Below are 16,933 nucleotides of genomic sequence, written 5' to 3'. Positions count from 1 at the left end.
AGGGTGTGAGTGAGTTGAGGGTGTGAGTTGAGGGTGTGAGTTGAGGGTGTGAGTTGAGGGTGTGAGTTGAGGGTGTGAGTGAGTGAGGGTGTGAGTGAGTGAGGGTGTGAGTGAGGGTGTGAGTGAGGGTGTGAGTGAGTTGAGGGTGTGAGTGAGGGTGTGAGTGAGTTGAGGGTGTGGGTTGAGGGTGTGAGTTGAGGGTGTGAGTGAGTGAGGGTGTGAGTGAGTGAGGGTGTGAGTGAGGGTGTGAGTGAGTGAGGGTGTGAGTGAGTGAGGGTGTGACTGTGCCTAACATTGAAGCAGTGAAGCTGTTGAATAAAGCACAATGTGTTACATTGGAAAGATGACAGTGAGCTGAACAATTTGAATAATATTGAGTGTTTCCCCTACCCGAATACTGGTTCAGTTTAAATCTGCCACAGCACAAGTGAATCCGCCATTGCGTTCGGACATTTTCCTTCATCAAGCAGTAAAACACAAAGATGAAAAATCCTGTGGAGATGAAACAAGGCATTGAGGTTTTCTGTACTTCGACACGACAGTGAGCGATATCTTGCTTCATATTTGTTCCAGATTCTTGCTGATAGATTGTGATAAAAACACAAATCACCAAGACGAACCCGATGGGACTGTACACAGGAACAGGAGGAGACCATTCAGCCCCTCGAGTCTGTTACACAGGAACAGGAGGAGACCATTCAGCCCCTCGAGTCTGTCACATAGGAACAGGAGGAGACCATTCAGCCCCTCGGGTCTGTTACACAGGAACAGGAGGAGACCATTCAGCCCCTCGAGTCTGTTACATAGGAACAGGAGGAGGCCATTCAGCCCCTCGAGTCTGTTAAACAGGAACAGGAGGAGGCCATTCAGCCCCTCGAGCCTGTTACACAGGAACAGGAGGAGACCATTCAGCCCCTCGAGTCTGTTACACAGGAACAGGAGGAGACCATTCAGCCCCTCGAGTCTGTTACACAGGAACAGGAAGAGGACATTCAGCCCCTCGAGCCTGTTACACAGGAACAGGAGGAGGCCATTCAGCCCCTCGAGTCTGTTAAACAGGAACAGGAGGCGCCCATTCAGCCCTTCGAGTCTGTTCCACGGGAACAGGAGGAGGCCATTCAGCCCCTCGAGTCTGTTACACAGGAACAGGAGGAGACCATTCAGCCCCTCGACCCTGTTACACAGGAACAGGAGGAGGCCATTCAGCCCCTCGGCCCTGTTACACGGGAACAGGAGGAGGCCATTCAGCCCCTCGTGTCTGTTACATGGGAACAGGAGGAGGCCATTCAGCCGCTCGAGCCTGTTACACAGGAACAGGAGGAGGCCATTCAGCCCCTCGAGTCTGTTACACAGGAACAGGAGGAGGCCATTCAGCCCCTCGAGCCTGTTACACAGGAACAGGAGGAGGCCATTCAGCCCCTCGAGTCTGTTACACAGGAACAGGAGGAGGCCATTCAGCCCCTCGAGTCTGTTAGACGGGAACAGGAGGAGGCCATTCAGCCCCTCGAGTCTGTTACACAGGAACAGGAGGAGACCATTCAGCCCCTCGAGTCTGTTAAACAGGAACAGGAGGAGGCCATTCAGCCCCTCGAGTCTGTTACACGGGAGCAGGAGGAGGCCATTCAGCCCCTCGAGTCTGTTACACAGGAACAGGAGGAGACCATTCAGCCCTTCGAGTCTGTTAAACAGGAACAGGAGGAGGCCATTCAGCCCCTCGAGTCTGTTACACAGGAACAGGAGGAGGCCATTCAGCCCCTCGAGTCTGTTACACAGGAACAGGTGGAGGCCATTCAGCCCCTCGAGTCTGTTACACAGGAACAGGAGGAGGCCATTCAGCCCCTCGTGTCTGTTACACAGGAACAGGAGAACATTCAGCCCCTCGAGCCTGTTACACAGGAACAGGAGGAGGCCATTCAGCCCCTCGAGTCTGTTACACAGGAACAGGAGAACATTCAGCCCCTCGAGCCTGTTACACAGGAACAGGAGGAGGCCATTCAGCCCCTCGAGTCTGTTAGACGGGAACAGGAGGAGGCCATTCAGCCCCTCGAGTCTGTTACACAGGAACAGGAGGAGGCCATTCAGCCCCTCGAGCCTATTACACAGGAACAGGAGGAGGCCATTCAGCCCCTCGAGCCTGTTAAACAGGAACAGGAGGAGGCCATTCAGCCCCTCGAGTCTGTTACATGGGAACAGGAGGAGGCCATTCAGCCCCTCGAGCCTATTACACAGGAACAGGAGGAGGCCATTCAGCCCCTCGAACCTATTACACAGGAACAGGAGGAGGCCATTCAGCCCCTCGGGCCTGTTACACAGGAACAGGAGCAGACCATTCAGCCCCTCAAGTAATTCTATTAGATCAGGGCTGATCTGTATTTTGCTGCATATGTCTCAATCCCCTTACCCAACAAAAATCTATCAATCTCCGTTTTGAAATTTTCAATTGACCCCCGGCCTTGACAGCTTTTTGGGGAAGAGAGTTCCAGATTACCACTCCCTTGTGCACGGAGAAGTGCTTCCTGACATCACCCCTGAACGACCAGGCTCGAATTTTAAGGTTCTGTCCTCTTGTTGTGGACTTCCCCACCACCAGAGGAAATAGTTTCTCCCTGTACATCCTATCAAAGCCTTTAATCATCTTAAAGTCCTCGATTAGATCCCCCCTTAATCATCTATACACGAGGGAACACAGGCCCAGTCTGTGCAGTTTGGGATATTTACATTCTAGTTACCTTGAAGTGTGTTGAAAATGGAGAAAAGGTACATGAAAGTGACCTTTGCTGGTCCCCATGCAAAGAAAGCAAAGCCCCAAGTTAATCCCAGCAGGATAGTGAGGCTGGCACTGCTCTTTAGATGATGCAGCAACATATTGTGTGTATTGCTGCTGTGTCTCTTTGTTCTCACTGCCTGAATCTGGCTCAGTACAACAATGAACATTGACAGGTTTACTAGGAACACCAGGCCGAAATAAGCCACCACTGAAATGTAGAAAGTGGTCTCATTCCTCAACCAACAGCTGCAAAAATAAGGAAAACAATTTCAGTTGGCATCTTATTCCATCCAATCACAAAGTTATAACTTTAACATTGCTGCAGAACATGCGAGCCAATTATAGGAGACACACAATCGCAGTGTTTGCAACAAAACTGAGATGCTGTAAACAACTAAAACCTCCCCCTCCTTATCTGTGTGCCTTCCTCCAGTCCCACAATCCTCTGAGATCTCTGCACTCCTCTAATTCCAGCCTCTTACCCATCCCCGATTTAATCACTCAACGGTCTGGGCCCTAAGCTCTGGAATTCCCTCCCTCAACCTTTCCTCCTCTCCTCCTTTGAGACACTCCTTCAAATCTACCTCTTTGACCGAGTTTTTGGTCACCTGTCCTAATATCTCCTTATGTGTTTTTTGTCGCCATGATAATGCACCTGTGAAGCACCTTGGGAAATTCTACTATATTAAAGGCACTAGATAAATCCCAGTTGTTGTTGTTGCTGATAATGATCTAATAGTTACCAGTGTATGGACAATTAGTGGAACCGGTTTTCATCTTCCTCTAACACGAGGCAATGAGGCAGCAGCCTCACTCTTGTTGTTGTCTGCGACTCCACCATTTTGCAAAAGTAGTTGGCCTGTGATAGTTGAGGCCCTGTGACATCTATGGGACCCTAATGTGAAATTGATGTACCAGAGGGCGGAGCTTATTCTGGAGGGGCCATGCCTTTCCAGAGGGGCGGAGTCTGTGCTGCACACATTTTCCCATTGGTCTTTAACGTTGAATGATCTGAGTGACAATCTGTGAAGGGACCTCTGCAAGCCGCCCATTAAAAACAGGAATTTTTAATAACCCCTCCTGACCCCTGAAATATCTGACCCACCCCCACTGCTTCCCTCCTTCATTAATAAAAACAGAAAATGCTGGAAATATAGAATTAGTGTTTCAGGTCGGTGATGCTTTGTCAGAACCAGAAATACTTAGAGATGTTTCTTCTTTGGCCTCCTTATCTCGAGAGACAATGGGTAAGCGCCTGGAGGTGGTCAGTGGTTTGTGAAGCAGCGCCTGGAGTGGCTATAAAGATCAATACTAGAATGACAGACTCTTCCACAGGTGCTGCAGAGAAATTTGTTTGTCGGGGCTGTTACACAGTTGGCTCTCCCCTTGCGACTCTGTCTTTTTTCCTGCCAACTACTAAGTCTCTTCGACTCGCCACACTTTAGCCCCGTCTTTATGGCTTTATTCCTACTTAGAGATGTAACAGGTTATAAACAAGTAGAGGAGCAGGGAAAGGGGCAAGGGGAGGAAAGAACAAAGGGGAAGGTCTGTGATAGGATGGAAGGCAGCAGTGATTAAATGACAAAAGGGATGATGGTGCAAGGTAAAAGGAGATGGTAATGGAACAAGTAAAGAAACAAAGGATGGGTCTCGAGGAGGTGGAAATGGGAAAACAGAATCATCACCAACAGCTGCCGTCCGAAAAAAAGGTGGGCACAAGTTACGATCTGAAAGTTGCAAAGTGCCTAATCGAAAGATGAGGTGCTGTACCTTGAGTTTATGTTGAACTTCATTGGATAGTGCGAAAGGCCAAGGACAGAGAGGTCAGAGTGGGAGCAAGGTGAAGAATTAAAATCTAAACCCAAAATGTTAGTGTTCCTGAGATTTCAGCTGCAAGAGAGGAAATGTTGTGGAAGTGAAGTATCCAATGGGGAATGTTCTACTTACAACATGTCCACTGGATTGGCAGCTTTCATATTTGTTTCGTAACCATAAACATCCACGTCAATGGAGAGCAGCGTTCCGACCACAATAGCTGGGAAACCTGTTTGGAATACAACAAAGAACAAAGAACAGTACAGCACAGGAACAGGCCATTCGGCCCTCCAAGCCTGCGCCGATCTTGATGCCTGTCTAAACTAAAACCTTCTGCACTTCCAGGGACCGTATCCCTCTATTCCCATCCTATTCATGTATTTGTCAAGATGCCTCTTAAACGTCGCTATTGTACCTGCTTCCACCACCTCCCCCGGCAGCAAGTTCCAGGCACTCACCACCCTCTGTGTAAAAAAACTTGCCTCGCACATCCCCTCTAAACTTTGCCCCTCTCACCTTAAACCTATATCCCCTAGTAACTGACTCTTACACCTGAGGAAAAAGCTTCTGACTATCCACTCTGTCCATGCCACTCATAACTTTGTAAACCTCTATCATGTCGCCCCTCCACCTCCGTCGTTCCAGTGAAGACAATCTGAGTTTTTCCAACCTCTCCTCATAGCTAATGCCCTCCAGACCAGGCAACATCCTGGTAAACCTCCTCTGTACCCTCTCCAAAGCCTCCACATCCTTCTGGTAGTGTGGCAACCAGAATTGCACGCAATATTCTAAGTGTGGCCTAACTAAGGTTCTGTACAGCTGCAACATGACTCGCCAATTTTTATACTCTATGTCCCGACCGATGAAGGCAAGCATGCCGTATGCCTTCTTGACTACTTTATCCACCTGCGTTGCCACTTTGTGACCTGTGGAGCTGTACGCCCAGATCTCTCTGCCTGTCAATACTCCTAAGGGTTCTGCCATTTACTGTATACTTCCCACCTGCATTAGACCTTCCAAAATGCATTACCTCGCATTTGTCCGGATTAAACTCCATCTGCCATTTCTCCGCCCAAGTCTCCAACAAATGAGTTGAGGGGTGATGGGAGTTGGGGGGTGGGGGCAGGGGGGGGCGTGGGGGAAGCGGTGGTCACTGATAGGCTGAAGCTTAAATTGTTCAGAATGTGTTACTCACCCCATCCAATCAGACAGAATTTCAGTATGTAATGGCGGATGTAGATATTGAAGACTTTCACCAGTGCAAAATACATGTGAATTGCCTCGATACACATCCAGGTAAAGGATGTGAGCAGGAAGTAATGGAGAGCAGCAGCCACAGAGATACAGAGGCCTGAGCTGTTGAAGGAGGCGAGCCAGGAGTCCGTCAGGAAGACAATGTTCAGCATGAACAAGGACATACACAGATTCAGCAGGATCTTGGAGGGATAATCACACCGCAGATTCCTAAACACACAAATTATTTACTAAGTTTGGGAGGTTTCGTTGAACAAAGATTTGCCAAAAGTGACACCTATGGTGACTCAATAAAACAAGCGGAATTCCAGGGACAACACCGTCAGAAACACCCAGGAATGACTGAAGGTGTAAAGAAAAAGAGAAAGGGCATCTCATTTTAATTTTTATTGTCAGGTACTCAAACAACTGACAAAGAATCCACGGGGTTTTTTTATTCATTAGTGGGATGTGGGATGTGGGCGTCACTGGCCAGGTCAGCATTTATTGCCCATCCCTAATTGAACTTGAATTGAGTGGCTTGCTGGGTGTGAGGTGATGCATTTGGGGAGGTCAAACAAGGCAAAGGAATGCACGATTAATGGGAAAATACTGAGGTGTAGAGGAAGTGAGGGACCTTGGAGTGAATGTCCACAGATCCCTGAAGGTAGCAGGACAGGTCGATAAAGTGGTTAAGAAGGCATATGTAATCCTTTCCTTTATTAGCCGAGGTATAGAATACAAGAGCAGGGAGGTTATGCTGGAACTGTAGAACTCATTGGTTAGGCCACAACTTGTGTACTGTGTGCAGTTCTGGTCACCTCATTACAGAAAGGATGTAATTGCACTAGAGAGGGTGCAGAGGAGATTTACGAGGATGTTGCCAGGTCTGGAAAATTGCAGCTTTCAGGAAAGATTGGATAGGCTGGGGTTGTTCTCCTTGGAACAGAGAAGGCTGAGGGGAGATCTGATTGAAATGTACAAAATTGTGAGGGGCCTGAATAGAGTGGAGGCGAAGGGCGTATTTAAAATAATTGGTAGAAAAATTAGAGGGGAGATGAGGAAAAACTTTTTCACCCAGAGGGTGGTGTGGGTCTGGAACTCACTGCCTGAAAGGGTAGTTGAGGCAGAGACCCTCAACTCATTCAAAAGGAGTCTTGATATGCACCTCAAGTACTGTAAGGTGCAGGGCTACGGACCAAATGCTGGAAGGTGGGATTAGGCTGGGTGGATCGTTTTTCGGCCGACACAGACACAATGGAGCAAGTGGCCTCTTTCTGTGCCGTAAATTTTCTATGATTTTAACATCCCACAAACAGCAATTTCATAATGGCCAGATAAACTATTTTTAATGAGCCGAAGATTGGCTAGGACACCAGGGATAATTCCCCTGCTCTTAGAACATAGAACAAAAAGAGCACAGAAGGAGGCATTCAGCCCATCGTGTCTGTGCCAGCCGAATAAACTATCCACCCACATTAATCTCACCTTCCAGAACCTGGTCCATAGCCTTGCAGGTTACAGCACTTCAGGTGCATGTCCAGGTACCTTTTAAATGAGTTGCGGGTTTCTGCCTCCACCACTGATCCGGACAGTGAATTCCAGACACCCACCACCCTCTGGGTGAAAACGTTTTTCCTCGTGTCCCCTTTAATCCTTCTACCAATCACCTTAAATCTGTGCCCCCTGGTAACTGACCTCTCCACTAGGGGAAACAGGTCCTTCCTGTCTACTCTATCTCGGCCCCTCATAATTTTGTACACTTCAATCAAGTCACCCCTCAACCTCCTCAATTCCAGGGAAAACAACCCCAACCTATCCAATCTTTTCTCATAGTTGCAAAAGCCCTGGCAACATGCTTGTAAATTTCCTCTGTACTCTCTCCAAAGCAATTATGTCCTTTCTATAATGTGGTGACCAGAACTGTACGCAATACTACAACTGTGGCCTAACCAGCATTTTATACAGTTCCAGCATCACATCCCTGCTTTTGTATTCTATACCTCGGCCAATAAAGGAAAGCATTCCATATGCCTTCTTCACCACTTTATCAACCTGTCCTGCCACCTTCAGGGACCTGTGGACATGCACTCCAAGGTCTCTCACTTCTGGTACCCCTCTCAATATCCTCCTGTTTATTGTGTATTCCCTTGCTTTGTTTACCCTCCCCAAATGCATTTCCTCACACTTCTCCAGATTGAATTCCATTTGCCACTTTTCCGCCCACTCAACCAAACCATTGACATCATTCTGGAGTCCAAACTCTCCTCCTCACTATTAACTACATGGCCAATTTTTGTGTCATCTGCAAATTTCCCAATCATGCCTCCCATATTTAAGTCCAAATCATTAATATGTACCACAAACAGCAAGGGTCCCAACACTGAGCCCTGTGGAATGCCCCTGGAAACTGCTTTCCATTCACAAAGACATCTGTCAACTACTATCCTTTGTTTCCTGGCCCTGAGCCAATTTTGGATCCAACCTGCCACATTCCCCTGGATCCCATGGGCTTTCATTTTACTGACCAGTCTGCCATGTGGGACCTTGTCAAATGCCTTACTAAAATCCATGTAGATCACATCCACTGCACTTCCCTCATCAATCCTCCTTGTTACTTCCTCAAAAAATTCAATTAAGTTCGTAAGATACGACCTTCCCTGAACAAATCCACGCTGACTGTCCCTGATTAATCTTCTTTAAAATAATGCCATGGGATCTTTTACATCCACCTGAGAGGGCAGATGGGAGCTTGGTTTAATATCTCATCCAAAAGACACACCTCTGACAATGCAGCACTCCCTCAGTCCAGCCCTCCCTCATTACTACACTGAATTCAGAATTGTACCCTGACCATCTGACTGAGAGGTGAGAGTGTTCCCCAGTGAGCCACAGCTGACTTGTAATTTGCTGCTTATGAAACAACCGACTTTGGGAAGAATTCGGTATCAAGGTCAGCCATGATCTTGTTGAATGGCAGAACAGGCTCAAGGGGCCCAGTGGCCTACTCCTGTTCCTAATTCATATGTTCATATGGATTTTCTGCCTCACTCTTGAATAAAGTGAGATTTGAATTTTTTTAAATTCTTTCGTGGGATGTGGACATCGCAGGCAAGGTTAGTATTTACTGCCCATCGCTAACTGCCCTTCTGTAGCTTGCTGGGCCATTTCAGGGTCAACCACGTTGCTGTGGGTCTGGAGTCACATGTAGGCCAGACCCGGTAAGGACAAATTCCCTCCTCTAAAGGACATTAGTGAACCAAATAGTTATTAAAAAAAAAAAGAACTAATTACAATTCCATGGCAGTATAGCTGAGGCTAGCTTTCAACTGCAGACTATTTTTATTAAACATATTTTAAATTCCATCAGGTGCTATGGTGGGATTTGAACCCACATGACCAGGATTATTAAACTCAGTGATATGACCACTACCCCACCAACACTCCATACTTCAGGTAATGAGTTTTATTCATTCCATGTTGTAATGTTCATTGTTTACTCTGCCAGTTTTATACAAAATCTAAATATTACTAAAGGACATGGGATGGATATAGCTGAAGGATCTGCCTTAATCTTCCAATCTTCCATAAATACGGGGGAGGTGCCAGAGGATTGGAGAGTGCCAAATGTGACACCCTTATTCAAGAAAGGGTGTAAGGACAGTCCTAGTAACTACAGGCCAGTTAGTTTAACATCAGTGATGGTGAAGGTTTTAGAAATAATAATCAGGGAAAAAATCAACAGGCATTTGGAGGGTTGATGAAGGGAATGTGGTGGATGTTGTTTATCTGGAATTTAGGCTTATGGAATAGGTGGGTCAGTGTCCAATTGGATAAAAAATTGGCTTAAGGACAGAAAACAGTGAGTCATGGTAAATGGTTGTTTTTTGGACTGGAGGATGGTAGACAGTGCAGTTCACGGGCCGTTAATTGGCAGTATGTATGTTTCCCATCGCCGTCCGTCCCCCCCCCCCCCCCCACAGACAGCATTTTAAAAATTTGAAACCGTCTCAGAGGCGTTGAGATCCTGAGATGACCTCCAGGACCACAATACTCAAATGGTGCCTGTACCTGGTCCCAACCCTGAAACACTTTGAAAATCCGGTCCTATGACTATGATTTCATCAGTGTCTGCCAGTTAATATATCAATGAAGGTAGGAAGTAGGTCAGTCACCCATAGTACAGGTACATGTCAGTACATGTCAGTACAGTCAACCATAGTACAGGTACATGTCAGTACAGTCACCCATAGTACATGTCAGTACATGTCAGTACAGTCAACCATAGTACAGGTACATGTCAGTACAGTCACCCATAGTACAGGTACATGTCAGTACATGTCAGTACAGTCAACCATAGTACAGGTACATGTCAGTACAGTCACCCATAGTACATGTCAGTACATGTCAGTACAGTCAACCATAGTACAGGTACATGTCAGTACAGTCAACCATAGTACAGGTACATGTCAGTACATGTCAGTACAGTCACCTATAGTACAGGTACATGTCAGTACAGTCAACCATAGTACAGGTACATGTCAGTACATGTCAGTACAGTCACCTATAGTACAGGTACATGTCAGTACAGTCAACCATAGTACAGGTACATGTCAGTACATGTCAGTACAGTCACCTATAGTACAGGTACATGTCAGTACATGTCAGTGCAGTCAACCATTGTACAGGTACATGTCAGTACAGTCACCCACAGTACAGGTACATGTCAGTACATGTTGGTACAGTCACCTATAGTACAGGTACATGTCAGTACAGTTAACCATAGTACAGGTACATGTCAGTACATGTCAGTACAGTCAACCATAGTACAGGTACATGTCAGTACAGTCACCCACAGTACAGGTACATGTCAGTACAGTCAACCATAGTACAGGTACATGTCAGTACATGTCAGTACAGTCACTCACAGTACAGGTACATGTCAGTACATGTCAGTACAGTCAACCATAGTACAGGTACATGTCAGTACATGTCAGTACAGTCAACCATAGTACAGGTACATGTCAGTACATGTCAGTACAGTCAACCATAGTACAGGTACATGTCAGTACAGTCACCTATAGTACAGGTACATGTCAGTACAGTTAACCATAGTACAGTTACATGTCAGTACATGTCAGTACAGTCACATGTCGGTACAGTCACCCACAGTACAGGTACATGTCTGTACAGTCACCCATAGTACAGGTACATGTCAATACAGTCACCCACAGTACAGGTACATGTCAGTACATGTCGGTACAGTCACCCATAGTACAGGTACATGTCAGTACAGTCACCCATAGTACAGGTACATGTCAGTACCTGTCGGTACAGTCACCCATAGTACAGGTACATGTCAGTAAAGTCACGCATAGTACAGGTACATGTCAGTACATGTCGGTACAGTCATCCATAGTACAGGTACATGTCAGTAAAGTCAGCCATAGTACAGGTACATGACAGTACATGTCGGTACAGTCTCTCATAGTACAGGTACATGTCAGTAAAGTCACCCATAGTACAGGTACATTTCAGTACATGTTAGTACAGTCACCTATAGTACAGGTACATGTCAGTACAGTCAACCATAGTACAGGTACATGTCAGTACATGTCAGTACAGTGAACCATAGTACAGGTACATGTCAGTACAGTCACCCACAGTACAGGTACATGTCAGTACAGTCAACCATAGTACAGGTACATGTCAGTACAGTCACTCACAGTACAGGTACATGTCAGTACATGTCAGTACAGTCAACCATAGTACAGGTACATGTCAGTACATGTCAGTACAGTCAACCATAGTACAGGTACATGTCAGTACATGTCAGTACAGTCACCCACAGTACAGGTACATGTCAGTACATGTTGATACAGTCACCCATAGTACAGGTACATGTCAGTACAGTCACCCATAGTACAGGTACATGTCAGTACATGTCGGTACAGTCACCCATAGTACAGGTACATGTAACTACTTACTCAAAAGACAGGTAAGTCAGTAAAATAATTCCTAAGAAGAAGGAGGAAACTCCACATCCAATGTAGGTTATGATGGTGAGAATCCATAGATTAACCGGATCAATCCGGTGTCTGGAGACATCCTGATGGAAAAAGAGTTTGTTAGCCAAGAACAATTTACAACGTGGACATGCTTCACCCTACGCTCATCTATCCTGATTTCTCATGAATGAACAAAAGAACTTGATTGGCCAGGATCGCTGTTCTGACTTCAAATTACTAAAAGCTAGTGGATAGGGACAAAACATAATCAAAAATGCTAAAGGAATGTTGGTCTTCATCTTAAGGGGCTAGAATACAAAGGAGAGGCAGTGACATTTCAGTTGTACAGAGCTCGGGTTTGTCCCCATCTGGAGTATTGTGTTAAATTCTGGGCCCCGTATCTCATGAAGGACTTATTGGTTTTGGAGGAGGTGTCGTGTAGATTATATAGAATGGCACTGGATACTGCAAAGGCTATGGGCCCTGGCAACATTCCAGCAATAGTACTGAAGACCTGTGCTCCAGAACTGGCCGCGCCCCTAGCCAAGCTGTTCCAGTACAGCTACAATACTGGCATCTACCCTGCAATGTGGAAAATTGCCCAGGTATGTCCTGTACACAAAAAGCAGGACAAGTCCAACCCGGCCAATTACCGCCCCATCAGCCTACTCTCAATCATCAGTAAAGTGATGGAAGGTGTCATTCACAGAGCCATCAAGCGGCACTTGCTTAGCAATAACCTGCTCAGTGACGCTCAGTTTGGGTTCCGCCAGGGCCACTCCGCTCCTGACCTCATTACAGGCTTGGTTCAAACATGGACAAAAGAGCTGAACTCAAGAGGTGAGGTGAGAGTGACTGCCCTTGACATCAAGACAGCATTTGACTGAGTATGGCATCAAGGAGCCCTAGCAAAACTGGAGTCAATGGGAATCAGGTGGAAAACCCTCCGCTGGTTGGAGTCATACCTAGCGCAAAGGAAGATGGTTGTGGCTGTTGGAGGTCAATCACCTCAACTCCAGGACATCACTGCAGGAGTTCCTCAGGGTAGTGTCCTAGGCCCAACCATCTTCAGCTGCTTCAGCAATGACCTTCCTTCAATCATAAGGTCAGAAGTGGGGATGTTCACTGATGATTGCACAATGTTCAGCACCATTCGAGACTCCTCGGATACTGAAGCAGTTCATGTAGAAATGCAGCAAGATCTGGTCAATATCCAGGCTTGGGCTGATAAGTGGCAAGTAACATTCGCACCACACAAGTGTCAGGGAATGACCATCTCAAACAAGGGGAAATCTAACCATCTCCCCTTGACATTCAACGGCATTACAATTGCTGAATCCCACAAAATCAACATCCTCGGGGTTACCATTGAGCAGAAACTGAACTGGAGTAGCCATATAAATACCATGGCTACAAGAGCAGGTCAGAGGCCAGGAATCCTGCAGTGAGTAACTCACCTCCTGACTCCCCAAAGCCTGTCCACCATCTACAAGGCACAAGTCAGGAGTGTGATGGAATACTCTCCACTTGCCTGGATGGGTGCAGCTTCAACAACACTCAAGAAGCTCGACACCATCCAGGATAAAGCAGCCCGCTTGATTGGCACCCCATCCTCAAACATTCACTCCCTCCATCACCGACGCACAGTGACAGCAGTGTGTACCATCTACAAGATGCACTGCAGCAATGCACCAAGGCTCCTTCGACAGCACCTTCCAAACCCGCGACCTCTACCAACTAGAAGGACAAGGGCAGCAAATACATGGGAACACCAGCACCTGGAAGTTCCCCTCCAAGTCACACACCATCCTGACTTGGAACTATATCGCCGTTCATTCACTGTCGCTGGGTCAAAATCCTGGAACTCCCTTCCTAACAGCACTGTGGGTGTACCTACCCTACATGGACTGCAGCGGTTCAAGAAGGCAGCTCACCACCACCTTCTCGAGGGCAATTAGGGATGGGCAATAAATGCTGGCCTGGCCAGTGATGCCCACATCCCATGAATCAATAAAAAAAAATACTTGGGCTAAAGGGTTAAAATATGAGGACAGGTTGTGTAGGCTTGTATTTCCCTGAGTATAGCTGAGTTGTATCTAATTGAAATGTTTCAGCTGATTAAAGGATTCGATAGGGTTGAGAGAAACTATTTCTTCTGCTGGAGGGAGTCCAATACAAGAGAGCATAACCTTAAAATTAGAGCCAGGGCATTCAGGGGTGATGTCAGGAAGCACTTCTTCATACAAAGCATAGTGAAAACCTGGAACTCTCTCCCACAAAAAGCTGTTGAGGCTGGGGGTCAATTTAACATTTCAACACTGAGATTGATAGATTTTTGTTGGTCAAGGAGATTAAGAGATATGGATCAAAAGTGGGTGAATAGCGTTGAGATAGAGATCAGCCATGATCTAACTGAATGTCAGAAAAGACTTGAGGTGCTGAAGGGCTTCCTCCTCTTCCAAGGGGTTATTATGTTTGCAAATTGCATATTTGCAAATATGATACAACAAAGATAGGTAAAAGAAAAGCAAAATACAAACTTCAAAACTGAAAGATAAACTATAGGATAAAAATATCAAAGGTAGCAAGGGGTTAAATAGGTACCATACACACTTTAGTCAGAAGCCTTGTGCCAGCAATGTGGCGGCTGCCCCTTTTAATAGCCTCTATTATAAAGTTTAAATCATAAATCAAATGTAGATTAAAAGGAAAGAATCAAGAGATTGTTTTCCTTGTTGTTATGATCACTTGATTCATGTTTTGTATTATTACAGATGCCTCAGGCATTTAAATTATTCATATGATTTCCCAGAATAAAGGAGAGGATTTGGAGCTCGAAATAATTAATTTAAATTTCTATCTGGGACATCCTACCTGTACCACATTGCAATAGAGATAGAGGATGTGGGGATGCCTGTTGGTATTTTGATCAGTGTGCTTGCAGATTGAAAAGCTATTGGCTTTGAAAACAGACAGACTCAGGTGCAAAGAGGCCACCAGGGACCGGGGTGTTTCTCTTTTGAAGCAGGCCCGTGTTCAAGCTGGGAAGTCCAAATTCTTGAGATTTTATACCTCAGAAGATAGATGCGAAATTAAGGAAATCAAAGTGAATTCCTAGAGCTGTGGTACACTTTGGATCAGTCCCAGGAGAAGTGAACAAACTGCCACAATCCTGTAAAGTATAGGGGAACTCTTGGGGTGGAAGTAACAGTCAAACAGGAGTGTTCTGTTGAGATTTAAAGTTTAAAGTATTTGTCTTCATGTTCTGTTAAGTTTTTAAGTTTAAAATGTAAATGTTTCCAAATTGTAGTGTAAAGTTAGTAGTGTTCTGTTTTGCTTAACTCCTGTATAGTAAAGTTTTTTGTTTAAATTGTGAAATCTTGTGTAATTCTTTCAGTAACAACTAGGAATCCGACTTTCTCTTTTTAAAAGTTAATGGTCCCAATTGGGATCGTAACAGTGTAAATGCAATGTTTTGAACAGTCTGCAATCTGACGGGAGGTTTAGTGAAAGGTGCGAGGAGTTAGGATGGAGTTTTCGGAGTGAGTATGGATGTAGAATGCACTGTAACAGGTGAGGGCTGTTTAGAGATTCCCATTGCTTTAGTATGGGGTTTACTATGTTCACTCTGTAACTGGAGAGTTAATACAAAGCAGCTGCACTTTGCAGCAATGCTAATATTCAGGTAAATCAGGAACTGACCTGAATCCACAGAAAAGCAGATCCCAGGAGAAGAGTCTCACTCCACTCCAGAGTCAGGTTAGATTCTGAATTCAGGTTTACACCAGGATTTCCCCAGTATAATGACAGCTAATTGTAATCTTTATTGCTCCACCTGATGCTAAGGGAAGGATCCTCGCTGACACAGGATAATGGGATTTCCCCCAATAGAGTGTGTTTCACTGCAGAGAAGCTCACCTCACACTGAGTTACTCAATCAACATATTAATTCTAGATGTAAACTCAGAGCTGATCTTATCTAATTCTTACCAATAAAATGCCAAAGTGGGTGAGATGGTTACAGTAGCAAGTTGTGTATTTTGAGCTGCTCTTTGTAACCTCACAGCCCGAGGAATTCCAGCCACCAGCTCCACCTGAGAAAGAGAAGATGCATTTCGAATCGGTAATCTGGAATACCTGGAGTAATTGCATTCAGTTCTGGGCCCCATAGCTCAGGAGTTATATATTGGAGAGGGTGCAATGCAGATTCCCCAGAATGATCCCAGGGCTAAAAGGGTTAAATTGTGAGGACAAGTTGCAGAGATGGAGCTGGTATCCCCTCGAGTATAGAAGATTAAAGGGTGATCTAATTGGGATGTTTAGGATAATTAAACATGTTGATAGAGTGGATCGAAACAACTTCCTCTGGTGGGGGAGCCCAGAACAAGAAAATTCGAGCCAGGCTGTTCAGGGGTGATGTCAGGAAGCACTTCTACACACAAAGGGGAGTGGAAATCTGGAACTCTCTCCCCCAAAAAGCTGTTGAGGCTGGGGGTCAATTGAAAATGGAATTTCCAAACTGAGATTGATTGATTTTTATTGGGTAAGGGAAATTAGGGATACGGAACCAACATGAGTTACTGGACTTAAAATACAGATCAGCCATGATCTCATTGAATGGCAGAACAGGATTGAGGGGCTGAATGGCCTCCTCTGGTCCCTAAGTAATAAGGGAATATTAGTATGGATAGCACTGTACCCGAATGGCTCTCGCGAAAGAGATCAGAATTCTCACAGAATAAAGGGGGAGGTGTTGATTGCATACATCTCATGAAATTTACATACATTAAACTCTTAAATTGATTCATAATGGAGGGAGGGATCTGTGACAGGAAATGATAAAAGGAGACTGGGGACAACAGCAGTTCCTGGTCACTGGCTAGGTCAGGATGCAGTTGGAAAGTAACAGTTGGAGGTGGAACTTTCAATGGAGAGTCCTCACCCCACAGGACCATCATGATTCAACCCTCCACACTCTCCCCGGCAAAGGCCAGGAGCACTAGAAAAAAACAAAATAAAAGCAAAATACTTTTTATTTCACAAAAAAAACCCTCTGAATTCATCTAAATGAGTGGGAACTTGATCAGTATTTCAAGAATCCAGTGTTATT

The 16,933-nt window shown here is 45.6% G+C and overlaps 1 protein-coding gene across 5 annotated transcripts in view; it reads right to left on the bottom strand.

Moving 5' to 3' along the window:
* Positions 1-16,933, bottom strand: part of LOC137377468 (adhesion G-protein coupled receptor G4-like) — a 180,525-nt gene that overhangs the window by 6,825 nt on the left and 156,767 nt on the right. For all 5 annotated transcript variants that reach the window (XM_068047082.1, XM_068047079.1, XM_068047078.1 and 2 more), the window contains 6 exons: positions 15,814-15,917; positions 11,803-11,924; positions 5,778-6,046; positions 4,715-4,811; positions 2,730-3,013; positions 391-492 (listed from right to left, as the gene is read on the bottom strand). In XM_068047082.1, the coding sequence (XP_067903183.1) occupies positions 391-492; positions 2,730-3,013; positions 4,715-4,811; positions 5,778-6,046; positions 11,803-11,924; positions 15,814-15,917 (978 nt within the window). The remainder of the gene's footprint in view (positions 1-390; positions 493-2,729; positions 3,014-4,714; positions 4,812-5,777; positions 6,047-11,802; positions 11,925-15,813; positions 15,918-16,933) is intronic.

This window comes from Heterodontus francisci, chromosome 15 (genome assembly GCF_036365525.1).
Source record: "Heterodontus francisci isolate sHetFra1 chromosome 15, sHetFra1.hap1, whole genome shotgun sequence".
NCBI lineage: Eukaryota > Metazoa > Chordata > Chondrichthyes > Heterodontiformes > Heterodontidae > Heterodontus > Heterodontus francisci.
The sequence above is the reverse complement of the archived record's forward strand: the minus strand, read 5'-3'. Positions and strand labels throughout refer to the sequence as shown.